A 19,609-nucleotide genomic window follows, 5' to 3' on the forward strand; every position below is an offset into this window, starting at 1 on the left:
GGTCCACAAACGCAGAGACAATATACAGGAAGGGACAGAGTCGCTTCTATCTACTGAGGAGACTCAGGTCCTTTAACGTCTGCCAGACCATGCTGCAGATGTTTTACCACTCGGTGGTCTCCAGCGTCATCTTCTACGCTGTAGTGTGCTGGGGCAGCAGGATGAAGACGGCCGACACCAACAGACTCAACAAGCTCATCAGGAAGGCTGGCTCGGTATTGGGAGTGGAGCTGGAGTCTGTGGTGGAGGTGACAGAGAGGAGGATACTGAGGAAACTCCTCAGTATTCGTAACAACACGTCTCACCCCCCTGCATGACACACTGCTGTCCTACAGGAGCACATTCAGCCGTAGACTGAGGCTACCGAGGAGCAGCACAGAACGGTGGCCATCAGACTGTATAACTCCTCCCCTTTCTGTAGGGAGAAGCGCTAGATAATCATGTCAGGCATCACTGTCATTCCCTCCACTTGTCTATATTTATGCTTACTTAGCACCTTACATCTCCATATTTGTATCCATGTATCATATATTGTGCTTATACTGCGTACTGTGCTCTTATTTTTTGGATTATAGTGACACTTATACTCTTATACTCTGTACTTAACTGCATGTAATGCAACTTGATACCTCTGGCACAAGAATTTCCTTCGGGATTAATAAAGTTTTATCTTATCTTATCTTATCTTATCTTATCTTATAAGTGTAGTATGATAAGTGATATAGTTAAGTATAGGTAAGTGACTGTAAGTTTATTCTATGCAAGGATCAGCCAACATTACAAGCAGCTGTTTGATGCCATGGAAATGTGGACATGGTCAGCAGCAGTGTTCAGGATGGAGCTCTGTGTCAACGTAACATCCACATGATCCAAACCCCAGCACAGAACAAGAGCTGCTGTTTGATGCTCTGACTCAGTCATCCAGCGTCACTATTTGAACCTTGTTAAACTAATTCAGATTGGTGCACACATGCACATTAAATGTTCTACTTCACACATCAGATCCAAGAAGTGACTGCTCACTTGCTGCCTCATATCACCCACTGTGACAATAATCAGTGCTGTTTTTAATGCTGTGGCTGATGACTGCAGAGAAACGATAATTAATGATAAAAATAAACTCATGTTTTTCCCTGCAGCTCTTAAAAAGTCTTTACTGTGTAGAAAACTAAATTATAGTCAAATAAAACACAGTAAAGAAAACTAAATTATAGTCAAATAAAACACAGTAAAGAAAACTAAATTATAGTCAAATAAAACACAGTAAAGAAAACTAAATTATAGTCAAATAAAATAAAAAAAACTAAATTATAGAAAACTAAATTATAGTAAAATAACATAAAATAAAATATAGTAAAGAAAACTAAATTATAGTCAAACAGTAAAGAAAACTAAAACACAGTGAAGAAACTGAATTATGGTAAAATACCATAAATTAAAATTAAATACAGTAAAGAAAACTGAATTATGGAAAACAAATTACAGTAAATAATAATAATTTTATTAAAATAACATACAATACAGTAAAGAAAAAATTATAATTATTAGTTGAGGGAGCAAAGTAGTTTCTCACATGGAAGAAAGCGAGACTGAGTAGGAGGGGTTGGTCGGCCGTGTTAACAGAGTGGAAGTGAATATATTTGATAGATTTTACAGTCAACCTATGCAGTCAGAGGGAGTCAGAAGAATGAAAGTAACAATAAAACAGCTGCATTTGTCATCTGAACAAACAAACAGAAGACTCTTGTGGTGTAACAGTAACACATCCATCCATTGGCTGGAAGATTCCAGGTGCAAGTCCTGGCAGGAGTGTGTTGGCTGTTTGTCAGATGACAGATGTAGTTTGTAACATGATGTTTGATTTGTCTTTATGTGCTAACACACTGTAGAACAATAATAATATACTTAGAATGGAATCCTTGACTACTCTGTGACCACCAGATGGCAGTGTTGTTCAGGTTTACTCTGCTACAGAGCTGTTAGTGCTTCATGTTACACCATGTTACACTGTGACTGTCACACACTGCATGGCAGACACTAAAGTACACACTTTGATGGAATACTGTTCAAACCATTTTTCTAAACGTTCTGAGTGAGTCACATTTTTATAATCCTCTTAGTGTTCCTCATTCTTTCATGCTGTTTCTCCTCTGTGTGTGTGTGTGTGTTCTTCCTCCTGTTTTGACAATATTGACATTGATTAACATTTACGAACATATAAACACACACACACACACACACACGTCTACACAGGGGTTCGTTCCACTTTTTGCCACATGCAAGATGGCGGCGGCGTTGACGCGAGATTCATCGCTCAATGCGGCGTCTTATGTCTGTCAGCAAAGGAAGCTGAGATGCTGCGGCCAATGACGTCTACACCCACTGCGGAAGAAGGAAGGGGATTTCCTGTGAGACTGTGGGTACTCTGCCCTGAGTGAGGTCTCTCAGGCCTCACTTTAATCCACATAAGTCCTCGTTACAACGAGTCAAGGTACAAGTTCTCCCATACAAAATATTTGAAGAGGATATTAGAAAATATATCTCTGGAATATTAATTAACAATTTAATGAGTCAGTTTCTGATAAGACATTGAGAAATAGTTTGAAATAAAATACTTTTAATTCACACCTTTGATACAGAAAATATAGTATAATGTTATTTACAATTACACTAATTTGCTCATATATCCACATTAGCTGATTTTATGAATCTTCCTGGTGTCTCATAGTTAAGATGACTCTGATGTACAATACAATAAATTACAAAAATAATTTGTATTTACGTTGTATTTACTCTGGCCCAACCTTCTACAGATTTTTCATGTGATAAGTATCAGTGACGGAATGAGACCTGGCTGCCACCTCACAGGTTGAACTCAGGGCAAACATACGTCACATTTCCTGAGCTAACAACATTCGCTTCTCTTTGACAGATAACCGTAGCTCCTCTTGAACACACTCGCAGTTCGGGGATAATGTTATAAGACTGGGGGAAATGCTTTTCGGAAGATGTGCTGTTTGTTAATGCGGGTTGGGGCTTGTGTCAGTCATCAAGTGACTTAAATTACCAAGCTACTGGTGAGCTAAATTATCCTCGCTAGCTCGTTAGCTAAATCGCTAGCACTTTAGCACTAGCCAGATTTCTGACGCTGTTTTAATAATCTCACCTACGTACTGTTACTTTGTAAATGAGTGACAGCTTGGCTAACTATTTTTACGGACAACAGAACTGAAAGTGGAGGAAGGTAAGAGATGTTTTTCACCCGTACAGTAGCTTATGTTTGTGTCACATTCGTTTATAGCGTGTACTGAGGACGTAATTAAGCATTTCTTAACGCGGGGAAGTCCTCGTGTTAGCTGTAATAACACCGAATCGATACTGTATTTCTAAAATTATCAGTAGCTGAAATTGATGGCTGGTGATATTGAAAGCTCCAGCTTTGGAGCCCTTTGCCTCATGGTATTGTGGATGACGTAATGTTTTCCTGCAGTCCTTCGATACCTGCATGTAGGTTAGTCAGCACAAAGAGAAGTGTTGGCATTTTACTACTGAGTCATAGGACTAACCCGACCGAAGGGCCCAGTGGCCTCCTCACACCAGCATCTTGACGAGAAACTAAATTGAAAGTGAAAGCTCTTTTCGTAGGCTACTTTAAAAAAAAAAAGTCGAGATGTGGTATGTGATGGATAACACAGCCATTGTGATATGTTTCTGTAGGGATGGTGCAGCCACAGCCTGATGGCCCAATGCAGTGGGACATGTCAGGAGAGGACAGTGGAGGGGCCCTCAGGGTCCCACCAGAGCTGGCTGCCAATGAGGTGGTAACCAGATTGCTGGGTGACAACCAGCAGCTTAGAGGTAAGAGTAAATGAAGCAATGTTTACCTCACACACTGAACAATATACCTCACGTTTATACCTTGCATGTGCAATTGATGCTCGACAGGACATCGCTTATAGCAATGCGTCTTTTAGCCATTTAAACAGATCACGTCACATCACTCCAGTTCTGCCTTCAACATTTGATTCATCCCTTTTAAAGCATGTCTGGGTCTGTCCCCAGTCTACTTATCAGAGTTCTTGACACTGTATGAGCCAGCTTTAGGTCCTTGGGTGAGGCTGAAGACTGACGGTGACTGTGGTTTTGCTATCAGGGCTGTTCAGCTTTAAAACAGCCGGCCCAAAGAGATAGGGCTCACAAATCAGTGTGTTCTTTAAAACAACTTCTTTTGTCTTTTTTTGCAGTCCTGAATATTTTTAAATTAATTTACAACTAATTATATCTATATTTATCTCTTTTTGATCACCTTTGTCTATCAAATGCTCACGTAATAATTTTATCAGTTCTGTGAAGTTAAATAAAGTTTTATTCTTTTAAAATATTGAATAAAATATGTTTTTCCACAAAGGTTGTTTTTAATAAGATTATCTTCATAAATAAAGGTTTTCATTGTTAAATACAATCACCAGAAGTACAACACCACCATTAAGATTAGTTTGCTTTAGGATAACCTGTTTGGCCTAGTGGTGCCTGCAGCCATCTTTACTAGTTAGTTGGTATATTTTTTTTCATTAACATTAATTAGTACTTGCATAGAAAGCTAGATAATGTTTGTTTTCTCATGATGAAGACTTATCTTAAAACAAAGGTTGTTTACTCCTAGCTTCTTGTCACATTAGTTAATCTGTCATACCCACATCCTTTTACAATCCTCTCTCTGTCCTCCAGAGGCTCTGCGGCGTAGCAACCTAGCCCTGCGTCAGCGCTGCGAGGAGATGGAGGGATGGCAGCGACGAACAAGAGAGGAGCGGGAATTTCTCAGCTGTCGTTTCCAGGAGGCCAGGGCTCTGGTGGAGAGGTTGGCACAGGAGAATCACTCCCTACAGAGCATGGTTAATGTACCTGCCTCCTCCCCCTCCCCCTCCTGTAGTCACTGTTCCAGCTCCAGCCAGACCGAAGACCCACAGGTTCGCCCAGCCAGAAACGGGCCGCTAGATGGACCACAGGTCAGCTATCTTCAGACATCATATACAGTTATGGTAAAAAAAAAATGAACCCCTGCTGATTTTGTAAGTTTGCCTACTAACAAACACGTGATGAGTCTATAATTTCAATGCAAATTATTTTTTTTGAAAACTTTCTGGAGTTTTTGTTATTGTTCTGTCTCTCACTGTTCAAATAAACCTACAATTGAAATTATAGACTGATCCAAAGCATTATGGAGGTCTTATACAGACAGGTGTGTGTCATTCCTCATCAAGTCCAATCAGTGTCATCAAACACAGCTGGACTCAGATGAAGGTGTAGAACCATCTGAAGGATGATCAGAAGAAATGGACGCACCAATGTCACAATGTTGACCCCAAATCTACCATAGAATGTTAATTTTAAGGAAGCCGACGTTTTTTGGGATGATTGTTTTGTCAGCGCGTGGCATCTTTGTTGTCATGCACACTTTAATCGAATTTTGGGTCAGTGTGTATTTTTGATTTTTTTGTTAATATTATCAATAGATACTTTCAGATATTTTTACTTTTTAACAGGGATATTCCCTTTTTTTGTTTTATTAACATGTGAAAAATAATTATGGCATTTACAAAACCCATTGTGTGCTGTGTCACAGTATTACCTAAATTGAAAAAATGTATCCTCCAAAGGAAAACCTAATTTCTCATATGTCTTTCAGACACTAGACCAGAGGGAGAGGAAGAGAGTTGAAGATACAGAGCAGCACACACAGACCACACCACCTCGCAGCCTGGTAAGATTTGTGTTTGAGTGTGTGAGTCTGTGTTCCTTGATTTTTTTTTTTTTAGTGTTTTGTTCCTTCAGTTCAGATGTTTCTGTTGTCATCTAATGAGGTATGTCTGTGTGTTTAGGCTGATTCAAGTGTGCAAAGCACCTTGAGTCTCTCATTCCCCTCTACCCCTACCTCATTTTCAGTGGAGGAGGGGCATGTAAGAGGCGGAGAAAATAGCCAGGTGAGCCTGCTCACTCTGTCCTGAATCCAGCAATCAAATCCTCTGCATCCCTCGCACCTCTCAGTTGATTTTCTTTCACCCCACTGTTTCTTTGATCACATTCAGCCAGAGTTTGGAAATCCAGACTTCCTACTTGGATTAGGAATAAAGGATGTCTTTTAAAATGTTTTAAGAAGAAAAAAATGACACCTTGCATTTTTGTAGGGATGTCCGGATCAGGTTTCTTTTGTCCTCGAGTCATAGTCATTTGATTTTGAGTATCTGCTGATACTGAGTCCTGATCTGATACTTTTAGGGTTCTCTACAAAGGCGAATGGCAAGTCACTCATTGCGATCATTTGTGCTATCTTGGCTGCGCTGTCCTGCGCCTTCGCGTTGTCATGGGGCATATAAATTACTAAAATGCCTGTTATTGCTCACATATGTGTTTGCATAAGCAAAACTGTGTGAGTGTGTCGAGAGCACTTGCTGCTGACTGCGCATTGGGAGGTAACGTCCAATTCGATCAAGTCTGAAACCACGTAATCGGGCCTGATTTCCGATCACATGATCGGATCTGGACATCTCTAGTATTTTATGTTTGGAAGTAAAAATCCAGAGGTCGTCTGTCGTTTTTAATCTGGTTTCCAAGCAGGAACGCTGGATTGCACAGTTGTTGAAGAAATTTCTAACTTCTCCCTTTGATTGGAGGACAGCAGCCACAGTTAATCCCCCCCCTCCTTATGTAAATCTGTCACTTTGTGGTGTTTCTACTTTGCTTGGTATCACTCTTCCAGCCTAAGATGAAGAAGGTCCATCTTTGTCTGTTTCCCCTCCTGTCAGCACTTCTGCCTACATCCACCTGTTCACCACTTTTGCTTCTGTCACTGTCATGTGTTTCTCTGCAGCCTGTGGAAGGTGCAAATGAGTTCCTGCAGCTGCTGAAGAGCCACAAAGAAAAAATGGAGGAAGGGATGAGAGAGCTGAGGAAGAAGAACGAAGAGTTGGAGAGGGAGAGGGACGAGGGAGAGAAGGAGAGAGAGCGAATGAGGCGCTGCATCGACCAGCTCCGCGCCAAACTGGCCCAGGCACAGGTAAAGCTGAGACCCAGGTACACATTAGTGAGTGCTTTCTGTATGTGTTTGTACTGTTTGCTTAGAGTTACTTGGTAAAAGTTATTTAACATATGCACCCTTAAAAAAGCTTCTAGATGAACAAGATAGGAGGATTTCTTTGAAACTATGCAGTCATTTTGCAGTCAAGAAGAACTCTAAGGGACAACTCACCTGCAGTGCTTATCGTTTAGTTGCAGATTTACCCTTTTTTGCCTTTCATATAGAATCTATCTATACCTACCCCACACAAAGCCGTTGCACTTGAGTTTTCAAAATGCATTTTTAATGCTTCAAGCACCACAGGCATTTATTTCCTGTCAGGGACCGGCCTAACCCTGTCAGGGTTGGAATCGTTGTTACTAGACTTCTTCAGCAGATTAATTGTAGTTCCCTCAGTGATCAGAACAGTATCCGTAGCAATGATTATTTCTCCTGAGCAGCAGTAAACTTTTCAGAAATATCTGTCTGCAGACATGTGAATATTCATCATTTTCATATCATTCATATAATTTCCCTGGGGATAAATTTACAAACAGATGACTGCAGAGTCGCACAATATTCCACTGTTTGTAAATAACATTTGATTATGGATAGACACAAGAATCCACTTCCTCATCTGTCACCTGTTTTATAGGCGGGTGGTGTCACTGAGGAGGCTGTTCAGCATCGCTCGGAGGCTCAGCACTCCTCTGACTGGTATGATGGATTTGCCCTTTCACCTCTGTGAACCTAACAGCACTAAACTGTCTTTCTGCAACAGCTCAGTACAGTTTTGTTTCTGATAATCCTCCTTTAGCATGCTCGGTAACAGCCTTGTGTTTGTTTTCTTCTTCCTCCTCCTCTTTTCCTCTTCCCTTTTCTAGCTCTAGCCTGGCTAAACTCACAGAGCAGCTTCAGGCTACACAGGGCAGGTGAGCCCTCAGCTCTGTGTGGCCTTTTCCCACTGTGTGCATGCCTGCTTTCTCTGTCTCCATCCCCATGTATCGCTCAGTATTACTCTGATTTGATTAACTCTGTTTTATCATTCCATGTGTACTTGATCAGACATTCTTTTTCATCCAGTATGGCGTTGTGTTATCATTAACATATTTAAAATTAGACTGTCCTTACCTGTGAAATCGTCTTTTTTTTTACAGCCTAACTATTGTTTTGGTAGAAATAAAAGTATTTTCTCTTAATTTAAAGCAACAATGCAAAATACAGTTTTTGCAGTTAATTGCGTTAATTGCGGGAGTTGCGTTCCAAAAAGTGGTCAGCTTTATTTTTTACAATTATTCTAGATGTTATAAGGCTGTAAAACCACTCACTACCCACTTTATACACTTTTCGCAGATACACATTAACATGTTCACACTCTCTGTTGCTTAAACCTTCGTAGAAAAATAAGTCCAGTATTATAGAATAAAAGCTGTTTTCAGACCCACATTCTGTGCGCTGTTTAAAAAAGAAGAAAGCATGCAAAATTACACTAAAAGAAACAGGGAAACTGCGATAATTGTATTTGTAAACTCATGTTCTCTCATTTGTAATGATGTGTATACCCATGATTGTGCTGTTTTCATTAAGGTGCAAATGTTTATATTACAGTGAAAAATGAACCAAGACTTACCTACACCTACAAAAAGGCTATCAGGCTGAAGTGACTTGTGTTGTGGTGGTTGTATCTTTAAAATCAGACTTTTTTTTAGGTCTGTATGAACACATGTCCAATCAATCCTTAGATTCTGACTTAGGTCACTTGAGGTTGTGGTGTAATTTTGATATATATCTGATCTTTGGCTTTGTGACATGAGTGTGTCAAGTCTGACATCCTGCATTAAAAAATCTGAGTTGAACAGTGTGGTTTATGTTAACATCGTTGGGTAAAATACCCACAAGCACCACTGGTTTTGGCCTCTTTGATTAGCCTGCAATCACAAATGGGTTTTGTCTGCAGGTATCGAGAGCTGGAGGAGAAGCTTGATTACTTGCAGAAGAGTTCAGCTCAGCGGGACAGAACTGAAGCTCTGCTCAAACAAAAGGACAAGGACTGTGCTCAGGTACGAAGCCTCATTGGCTGCGATCTTTTCACTCTGAAGCATGTTGGGGTGGGAATCTCACGATTCGATTACAATTCAGGGGCCAAGGATTCAATTATTGATGCATTGTGATGCTTGAATGCTGATCTTGAATCAATTCATCTAAAACACTTAAACAACATTATCACTAATCTCTGGCACTTGCTATAGATAACAGAGAATGTCCAGAGTATGAATGAACTTATGTTAGCAGACAGTGGCTAACTTGCTAAATGACTTAAGTAAAACTAACGAGCCAGTGCTCGACAGCATGATTGCAGGACATTATAGAAAGATCCACATGCAGTCTGTGTTTGATCTTGTTTCAAGACCTTGTATTAATGATAAGAGCTCTCACTCCTTTGATCATTCACACTACTACATACATAGCGTATATAGCGATCAGGAGAGTGAGACATCTGTGTTATTTAAAGACTTTTGCAGCACCATGAGGATAGATAGTAGACTGATCAGCCATGACTGTTTGTGTCCGTCCAAGTAAAGTGTCCGGGTGACTTTGTGCTGCACATTAGACTGATGTAAGCCTTTGGTGTTTTTGCAGCTGGCCAAAGACCGTGATGCCCTAAAAGCTCAAGCTACATCTCTGTTAGGTGAACTGAAGGAGAGACAGAGCTGCTTGGAAAAAAGTGAGCAAGAACGCAAAATAATGGAAGAAAAGTAAGTTGTCCCGCTGCTAGCGTATTCTCTGCATTTATACCTGTAAGTGTGCTGATGTGTTTCTTTTTGCTTGTGTGCAGGCTGTGCAGCAAAGTCAAGGCCCTGCAAATAGCAGAGCGGGAGCTGGAGCAGCAGAAGAAGCAGCATAATGTAGCTATGGACAAGCTGCTGCTACAGAACCAGGGCCTGGATCAGGCCCTGAAGGCTGAGAGACATATCGTCACAGAAGAGAAGTAGGTTCATCACACAGAGAGAGAGACATCAGTGTCCCAGATACATTCTTCACTGTTATGTTATCCATCCAAAAAAGAGTGGTAACTATGTATTAAACGGTCAGTAAAGAGAAAAATATAAACAGAGTTTCATCTGCTGCATATATATTTACAAAATAAAATACAGCTTATCAAACTGTCGCCAATGTATATCACTGAATTCATACATTTTGCTTTTTTCAGGAAAAAACTGACACAATTACAGCATGCCTACACATGTCTCTTTAGAGACTATGATTCTAAATTGAAGAGTGAGGTAAAACACACAATAACAACATCTTTAACATCTTTGGATTTTAAATCTTCAATTGTTTATATTTGCGTGTGTTTGTTTGTCTTCCAGGGAGGAGATCTGTGTAGCCGGCTGGAGGATGCAGAGCGAGCGCTGGCCATGAAGCAGGAGCTGATCGATAAACTGAAGGAGGAAGTGGAGCAACAGAAATGCTCGCTGGAGACAGTTCCTGTCCTGACCGCTCAGGTACAGTCACAGCATCTGCTCAGGGTATACAGGTGGAAACTACAAATCGTTAGTTTTTACTGTTACATGTGCAAACCAGTTTTCCATTTATAATCTTGTTTTTTTTCCACACCAACATGTTGTTGGCCTCAAATGTTACACACTCTTAATGGTTTAAAAATGTGGCTGTATTCGGATTACAGCCTATTTAAACTGTAACTATGTTTAATACTGAGCACATCTGAGGATCAGCTGTATCAGCCACAGCCATGTTGTAACATTTCATGTTATCGAGTGCAGGACAATAAAAGTGTGATCCCCCTCCGTCTTTGTTCCTCCCTCTGTGGTTGCTCAGGCGGAGATCTACAAGGCAGATTTCCTTGCGGAGCGAGAAGCAAGAGAGAAGCTGAACCAGAAGAAGGAGGAGCTGCAGGACCAGCTGAATCAGGCCATGACTGAGATTGAAAGACTCAAGCAGGAAGCCACATCGCGGTAAAAAAAAAAACATGACACAAACCCATTTCCATTAGGATAATTATAATGCACCCTGTGGGCTGTGTGTGCCAGTGGCTTAACTGCAGTTTTTTTAGTCTTAGTTTGAGATAATTCTGATCCAGGTTACACAGTCCTTGTTTACTGAACTTTGATAATCAATTGCTGGATCAGCATCTGTACTGCTTAAGTCACCATTAGTGGTGGTTCACTGCATCTGCATCGCTCTTCATCTTAATACATGGAAATATTTGTGAATGCTTCATAGGATGACATAAAGCATGACAGTTGTTAATGTTCACTGCGTTTCAGTGCACGTATGGAACAGATGAAGCTCAGACACCTGGAAGACTTTCCTGCACGGGCCCCACACATTCCCCCTCCTCAAGGTACATTACATTTAACACATGTACACCAAACAACAATGCATACATGTGAATACTAGGATATTTTAATTAAAGCCTTAAATTCATAGATTTAGTAACATGTTTTTAATCCATTTGTACAAACTGCTGTTGCTACTACAAAAAGAAGGATCAGGCCTTAGATTGTATACCTTTGGTAAATGGTCTGTTCTAATATAGCGCTTTTTTACCTACTCTGGCACTCTAAGTAGTGCAACCACTGGGAGCAACTTGAGGGTTAAGTGTCTTGCCCGAGGACACATTGGCCTGCAGTCAGGGCGGGGATTGAACCACCAAGCTTACAGTTAGTGGATAACCTCTCTACCTAACCTGAGTCACAGCCACCTATTAATTCAGCTTTTGGGTGTGCTCAGCAAACAAAAGATACAAAACAAAGGCACAATGCTAATGTCACTGACTGATTGGATGGCTCTGATAATGTCACAGAGTATTGCTGTGTGTGGAGCTGGATGTTCTCATTGGAGCACCACAAGAAACAAAATTCACTTTTTGTAATTTCGTATCTTATGTTTGAGTTTTACAGTGGCTCGAGACAAAACCTGACACAAGACAAATTGCAGTGATACAAACTTATTAAAGAATATTTTTTCTACTTTATCAGCTTGTCCTGCACGACTTCAGGACAATGATCACTACAACTCTAAAATAATAATAAAAAACTTATGAAAGAAGAAGCATCAGTAGAAGAAACCTTGAAATATATTTATTAAGGTATATAATTTATTATAGTTTTGTTTTGTACAAAGTTGTTTAAAGATGCTTGTTATCTCATTCACTTCAGGAGTGTTCACTGGAGCAACTTTCAAAACTGTGCCCCCTGCACCCTCATTCCGCAATCAGGGTTTGGTACCAGTTGGTGATCAAGGGGCAGCCGGAGCTGAAGAGGTGCCAGTTTTATGTTGTCCCAAGTGCCAGTACCCGGCTCCAGATATGGACACACTGCAGATACATGTAATGGACTGTATACAGTAACAAAACATAGTTCATCATAACCTTGACACTTGCATATATTATACTTCCTTTCAGTGTGTCTGCTCCCATCTCTGGGTACAGTCTGGAAAGACATGTTTGGTAGTTGCACCTTACTCTCTCTGCCATGCACACACACAAACCTGAATCTTAACAAACTTGAATCGCTTAAAAAAACAAAACAAATATGTTGCAATTGTGACAAGCAATCAATGAAATTGTGAAAAAGGTTAAAGAAAAAAAGGGCAAGATAATCAGCTTGATATTTTGCCACAATTTCTCCCTGGATTCAGTTTCTGCTGTAGCTTTTCTTCTTGGCATCTACTCTTAATTGCTCCCTTTTCCCCCCTGCTCATGCCTTGCCTCTAAGGTGGAATATATCCATCGATGTTTGTACGTGATCCCTTATTCTCTTTAAAATGTCCATGCCTTCCTATTGCCGTCAGGCCAACACTGAAATGAGTGATTAAAGTTTATCACAAAGTGCTTCTCAGATAAATGAAATCAACACAAACAACAGACACCATGTAAACATACCACATGCCTGTCTGAACTGATGGGTCTTTAAACTGCCAAGAGTCTAAGAGACCTCAGAATCCATTGCTAAGAGTCCACAATAGAGGGATTACAGTGCAGCAGAGGGTCTGGACATGAGTGTGATGCTTGCTCTGATGTGTGGAACCTGTCTAAACTCTTATTTACAGCACCACAGTAATCATTGGACCTAACATGATGACACAAAAGGAAAAAAATCATATATGACCATGTGAAATCCTAGTGAGCTTTAAATAATAAAGAGTATTGGAATATGTTTGGATTGTAAATGTAGCTGTCTGCAGTACCTCAAAACATGTATTATTGTTATTACTATGTATTAGAGATGGATTTACTCTTGTTGAAAAAAGTAGCCATTCTCTGTGTTCTGTGCCTGTGTACACGTTTGACTGCACCACTGCTTTCTCTCTGACGCTAGACCTGACCCTAACCCGCCACAGCCCTGTCTGTGCCCCTTATTTTGTCTTATCTAGCTATTTATCTACCTGAATGTAAGCGAATTGAGTTTCCTTCACAGTTTGTATGAATGTTGTCTGTAATTACGGATCATTCGTTGCATAAATTCTTCACACTGTTGCAGTTTACGAAATAAATCAGTTATTCATTACCTTATGTGTCTTTACTGTTTAATAGCGATACGGAGGAAACCACTCGCAACGATTCGAGGAATTCGTTTTTCCCTATTTCATGTACACTTGAGTATTGTGGAAATATGTATGTACTATTTCAATGTATTTTAGTATAGCAGTAAAGCAAAAATCTCATCGATAATATAATATGACACACACAAAATACCCCTGACAAACAGCGTTTGGAAACGTTTTGGCGGGCCGGAAGTCACCATCGCCTTCAAAATAAGAGCCCTTGCTCTTTCATGCACAGTTATTTTCTTCAGAACATTTGTAATTAAAGTCCGCTGTCTGCGTGTTGTTATAAGAGTGGCGTTGGGGTTTTGTTAATCCTGCCTTGACCCACGCGTACGCATTTTGTTTGCTGTAAAAAAATTCCAACCGGAAGTCGCGGGGTTTTATTTACGCTTCACGCTGGTCTCTCGTTTCACGCAGCGTTTGCCAGTCACACGCACCATTCATCCCTGCGTCTTTTTTTCACCGGTATTGTGTGTTAGAAGTGGTCTCTAGGCAGGCATGTCAGGCTCGACTTCCCCGCCTCCCTCGGTGGAGGCTGTGGGGACAGAAGGTTGTTTCCCCCCCGGGTACAAGCCTTTTAAACCCGAGGAGCACGGCCTGGAGCGCGGGTTCCGTCTCACATCCTTTTCGGACCTGAAAGGATGAGGCTGCAAGGTCCCGCAGGAGGCTCTGCTCAAACTCCTGGCGGGACTGGAGTCGGACCGGGCCGACGGGACAGGGAAGGCCGGAGACTCAGCTTCGGAGTTCGGCCAACAGTTGCCTAGCCCGCGACTTGGTAAGGAATCAATTGAAAGTTAGCCGAGTTAGCATTCACGCCTCATACATGTTGTCAAACCCCAGTTGTAAATGTGTAAGCTAACGCAACTGTTGCTAACCTAGCTAGCTTGGGTAACTCATGGCAGCTCATTTGACAGATGAAAGGCTGTGAGTGAATAAAACAGCTTGTTTTAAAATTACTCCTGGTTATCGAATGTGTTAATACGCTGCCCACTGAGGGGCATGAGCTATTACTTTGCTTCTTTATAAGAAAAAACAGCGTTCAAGAGGACTTAAGCTCGGTCAGCTGTCAATTTATCAGACTACAGGTATGATTCAGCAGAATGAGTGCGAAGTTCATGCTCGTGGTCAAATATTTCTAGTAACGACGTTTGGCGCTCCAGAGTGGGGCAAGTTTGCTGCTGTAAAGTACTGTATGTAATTACACAGAGAAGCCCCAGCAGTGTTCATACATTGTAATAAATTCTCTATATTTAATAAACAACACACAATCTGTAGCTATAAATAAGTTAACATTTAAGGCAGCCATTGTGTTGGTGTGTACGTTTCCTGTTCATTCATCCCTGTGATGTGTTTCCAGGTGTAGGGATAGACTGCTGTGTGATTCCCTTAAGGCATGGAGGGCTGTCACTGGTCCAGACTACAGATTTCTTTTACCCTCTGGTGGAAGATCCATACATGATGGTGAGTCACTAGCAGGTTTTCAGGCTCCTCAGAGAATTTACATATACATGGCACCCTGGCGTTGTTTGTCGGGACATTATCCAGGAAGTGGGTAGCAGTGGCTAATAGCAGGGTTCTCCAGTAACCGGTAGGTTGGTGGTTCAATCCCAACTCCTCCCTAGTCACGGTTGTGTGTCCTTGGGCAAGACACTTCACCCGCATATCCTCCAGTGTACTCACTGGTGTATGGTGCTCTTTGCTGGAAATGAGACCACGTGGGTCTGTATGTTTATTTATAGGATGGTTTCATGTATTCACTCTGTATTCCACACTGACTGAAAAGAAGACACACCCATGCACCTTTTCCAGCTTCACCCACATGTAATCATTACAGGAAATAGTTAAACCTTGACAGGGTTATCAGTTATGACAGGCATTTATTCAAATTAGAGTAAATTTATGATCACAATCTTTAAAAGTACCTCTGTCTACTTGTTTATTTCTCTTTGTGCCTGTCCCTCAGGGAAGGATAGCGTGTGCTAACGTCCTCAGTGATCTCTACGCCATGGGCATCACAGAGTGTGACAACATGCTGATGCTGCTTAGCGTCAGCCAAAAAATGAATGACAAGGTAACAGCATGAACAGCATTTGTGTGGATCCCAAATGTATTCGACCTCACTCTTGTGTGTCCTCTGCATGTTTTCAGTTTGTTTCATCAGTGTAACTTCTTGGCTAATTCCAGCGGATTGAAGATAAATTAACGTGTATTCTCTGAGACTGCTGCGATTCTTTTTGTTCAGACACATCAATTAGCTGAATAATCTTCTCAACACTGGATATTTTAAGCAGTTCAGGAAACTTTTACGACTCAGTTTACCAGTGACTTGATGAATCACAGAAATGTCATCGGCTATAAAAAAAATATTTATTTAATCTGTACTTTGTTAAATGAGACCTTCTTTTATGATTTGTAATTTGTACGTACATGCATGACACAGGACCGTGAGCGTGTGATGCCTCTGATGATCCGGGGGTTCCGAGATGCAGCAGAGGAGGGAGGGACTTCTGTGACAGGTGGCCAGACGGTGATCAATCCCTGGATCATTATAGGAGGTGTAGCATCAGTCGTTTGCCAGCCTAATGAATTCATAATGTGAGTCAGTGAAAACTGTTACTTTGTGTTGTAGGTGTTCATATACAATCTGTACCTTTGACGTTTTACAAGATTGATTTGTAATCGGATATTTCTGCTTCTGACATGTTTTATCTTAGGTCTGCATACAAAACTCTGCATGTCCCATTCTGATTTTAGTGCACTTTGTTGTCTCTGATGTCACCTTTGCAGCATAAGCGCACATGTCATTTAATCCATCTCAATATTTTTCAGGCCTGACGGTGCTGTACCAGGAGACGTCTTGGTCCTGACTAAACCTCTGGGGACTCAGGTGGCTGTGAATGCTCACCAATGGCTTGATCAGGTCAGCCAATGCAAATTACACAGGAACAAATAGATAGGTTAGAATATGCTGATGTTCTCTAAAGGCTGTTCCATACTCCACGAGTACAGAGAACTTGCTCCTCAGGTGGTAAGAGTAAAAAAAAAAAGTTTGTTTCGGCACGGAGGTACCATACTGCAGAACTCACAGCACACGTCACACACACAAGGTTGACAATACAGTTGTATTGTAAATTATGAGCACAGTCATGGTTACCTGGCCTAACGAGCTGATAATGTTCAGGGAAGAGGGCACACAGCATGACAATAGATAGATAGATCAGTGTAGCTGACTGTAGCAGACCTCTGGTCTGTGTGAGTTTAATTCTGTGAATGTGTGGATGACTGTCTGGAATAATACATCCCGTCTCCCGGTGTTTAATGTGCGCGAGCCGCTGTAACGCCGTGATCAATACTGGGATTAATTTTTATCTCCACCTTTTGGACAGACACTGTCTGTGCGCCGTGTTTCTCCTTCCAGGAGCTGTTTGCCAGCTGCTCATCTGTCCATCGTCGCTGTACTTCCTCCTTCTGTCTGTGTTATTTTGCACCTGAAGAAGCTCTTGGCTTCACCACATTCATCACGCCCACAATAAATTCCAACCAATCACAGCATGGTTGACGCACAGCCTTGAGAGAAAAAGTTCTGCCCGGGCCATGTGTCCGAGAGCGCTGTACAACAGGCGGTCAGAGATAAAAAAAAATTGCGTCATTTTGTGGGCGTAACGTCGGCAGGGGGGAGGGAGTTCTCTGTTCTCGTGGAGTATGGATCCAGCTTTAACCTCACTTTGAGCTTCAGAAGGGCATCTTCACCGTGTCGGCGTGCCTGGTTGTGGTTGGCTGATAACGTTTTGGAACTGGTGTACTCAAAGTGGTGTTTATATCTCTCACCAGCCTGAAAGGTGGAACAAGATCAAGCTAGTGGTCACCAAAGAGGAAGTCAAAGAGGCTTATCAGGAAGCTATGTTCTCCATGGCAACACTAAACCGCACAGGTATATTACCATCATTATGCTATAGGATATAACGTATATGAATTTACAGTTGATTTACATACAGGTGATATGCACAATGATGTCCTTTCCACACCCACTTATGCTGAAATCTCTCTATGGTGTTAAACTTTTTAAAGTCTCTCCACTCAATTATGTTGATGTTTGGTCTTCAGCGGCAGGCCTAATGCACAAGTTCCAGGCCCACGCTGCGACAGACGTGACAGGTTTCGGGTTGTTAGGACACGCCAACAACCTGGCAGCACAGCAAAGAAACGAGGTTGCCTTCGTTATCCACAACCTACCAATCATAGCCAAGATGGCCGCCATCAGCAAAGCCTGCGGAAACCTATTCAATTTGGTTCAGGGCACATCAGCAGAGACTTCTGGTATGAACTGAAGTATAATGTCAATGTACTTTACACAGACCCTAAGTTTTTTGCATTGAGATCTCACGTTTCTCTTCTTTTCCTCCAGGGGGGCTGCTTGTGTGTCTGCCCAGAGAGCAGGCGGCCAAGTTCTGCTCAGAAATGAAGAGCCAGAGCTCCGGAGCAGGAGGTCAGGGAGCGATAGGTGGTGCATGGATCATTGGAATTGTAGAAAAAGGCGATCGCCACGCTCGCATTATCGACAAGCCCCGCATCATCGAAGTTCCGCCAAGAGGAAGCCACGCAGCAAATCAGGACAACAGCTCCACCATCCCTGACCCAAGCCCCAATTTGTCATAGACACTGCCACCTTCTTACACTGGTTTGGTTTGTGTATGTTTGTGTGTTGATGTTGATATCCCCTTTTCAGTTCAAAAGCTAAGAGTGTACAGACCAAAATCACTGTCATCTGATCAAGTGGGAGAGGGAATGACAGCATACAGCAGGTGTAGCAATGAAGACAAGGATTGCACTTTCCTGTTCTACATCATGAATTCAGGGTAGTATGCTGTACTCCGATCCCTTTTATTTAAATCTCCTCTCGTTTTTTCATCCATACAGACAACCGGCCTTATTTATCTGAATGGAAAAAAATTAGTTTTGTTTTTTTTTAAAGAAAACATTCCTAATCATTGTTGCCCTACTCAGCACTCAGCAAGTGTACCGAGAGTAAATGTGTGTGTGTGTGTGTGTGTGTGACTGTTTTATTATTAGGGGTGTATGGCATTAAATGCGTTAAGTTGATGAATGTACAACTTGGAAAGAAAGGGTTCACTCTTCGTGACACCTGGCTCTGCCCACACAGCTCAGAGGAAGGCTTGAGCAGCTTTCTTTGGGACCAATTGGGTGGTGCTCAGAATGTCCTTCTGTTTCAGCCGATTGGCCATCCAGCGGCAAGTTCCTCCCGCCTTTCCTTTTAATGAAGCTCTGCCTTTTAAACCCCAGCCAACGGGGCCAGGCTGAGCGGATGTTTTCCTTTGGATTAGGGGGTCGAACTTAGAGCACTGGAAGTCTAAAGCTGTCTATGTTTGTAGAGTTCTTGCTTTTCACAATCAATAAAACCATCATCAACTCAGACCTAAACACTTTGTGAGTGTGTGACTGTAATGTGAACAAACTGAGGAAGCATGTATAACACTGCAATGCTAGAGCTTCTTTTCAATATGGTGTTTCCGTTAGCTGCTACATAAACAAACTTAAAGGTTTAATCTAATGAAGTCTGTATGTGGGTTTTTGCAAACATTTATTTCAGTGTACCTGAGATTTGATCTGAACTCCATATGGGAAGGAAATGGGTGGACAGACAGGCTGAATGAAGAGTGACATATTTTTGAAATTAGGGACTTGGTTGACATGAGACACATACCCAAGCAAATTCTATCAATGAATTTCTGTGTGAGTTTATGTTTCATTAGCACCAATTTTATCTCTTCCCATATGTTATCCAGACAGATCATATGTTAATGACATGTGAATGTGGTAAAAACTGATAACCAGTAAAAAAGGACATGTGTTGACGCCTGATTCAGTCCTGGCAACAAAACATTTTAGTACCAGTGATACCGAATATTGTTCTTGGTAAAGGTTGTTGTGGCTTTCAGGGGCTCAGAATGTAATGTAATAGGT

At 41.5% G+C, this 19,609-nt stretch overlaps 2 protein-coding genes across 11 annotated transcripts; both read left to right on the forward strand.

Annotated features, from left to right (window-relative positions):
- The first annotated feature begins 2,874 nt into the window (after nucleotides 1–2,874).
- Nucleotides 2,875–13,587, forward strand: ikbkg (inhibitor of nuclear factor kappa B kinase regulatory subunit gamma). Of its 10 annotated transcripts, none has more exons than XM_028410426.1 (16): nucleotides 2,875–3,244; nucleotides 3,718–3,858; nucleotides 4,729–5,039; nucleotides 5,687–5,761; nucleotides 5,880–5,981; nucleotides 6,869–7,054; nucleotides 7,710–7,771; nucleotides 7,939–7,986; nucleotides 9,012–9,114; nucleotides 9,695–9,810; nucleotides 9,891–10,043; nucleotides 10,266–10,338; nucleotides 10,426–10,560; nucleotides 10,895–11,031; nucleotides 11,344–11,420; nucleotides 12,238–13,587. In XM_028410426.1, the coding sequence occupies exons 2-16, from the start codon at nucleotides 3,720–3,722 to the stop codon at nucleotides 12,426–12,428; spliced, it is 1,908 nt and encodes a 635-aa protein (XP_028266227.1). In that variant the 5' UTR covers nucleotides 2,875–3,244; nucleotides 3,718–3,719; the 3' UTR covers nucleotides 12,429–13,587. The 10 variants fall into 10 exon arrangements, with proteins under 10 accessions (XP_028266227.1, XP_028266223.1, XP_028266225.1 ...); XM_028410422.1 differs by having other exon boundaries at nucleotides 2,875–3,077; nucleotides 3,227–3,244; nucleotides 10,266–10,560; XM_028410424.1 differs by having other exon boundaries at nucleotides 4,729–5,006; nucleotides 10,266–10,560.
- Nucleotides 13,588–14,027: 440 nt separating this feature from the next.
- Nucleotides 14,028–19,066, forward strand: sephs3 (selenophosphate synthetase 3). The gene is made up of 8 exons (XM_028410953.1): nucleotides 14,028–14,402; nucleotides 14,985–15,088; nucleotides 15,591–15,698; nucleotides 16,068–16,222; nucleotides 16,457–16,547; nucleotides 17,459–17,558; nucleotides 17,732–17,944; nucleotides 18,033–19,066. The coding sequence occupies exons 1-8, from the start codon at nucleotides 14,126–14,128 to the stop codon at nucleotides 18,281–18,283; spliced, it is 1,299 nt and encodes a 432-aa protein (XP_028266754.1). The 5' UTR covers nucleotides 14,028–14,125; the 3' UTR covers nucleotides 18,284–19,066.
- The last annotated feature ends 543 nt before the right edge of the window (nucleotides 19,067–19,609 follow it).

The sequence above is a fragment of the Parambassis ranga genome, chromosome 7, assembly GCF_900634625.1.
Source record: "Parambassis ranga chromosome 7, fParRan2.1, whole genome shotgun sequence".
Classification (NCBI taxonomy): domain Eukaryota; kingdom Metazoa; phylum Chordata; class Actinopteri; family Ambassidae; genus Parambassis; species Parambassis ranga.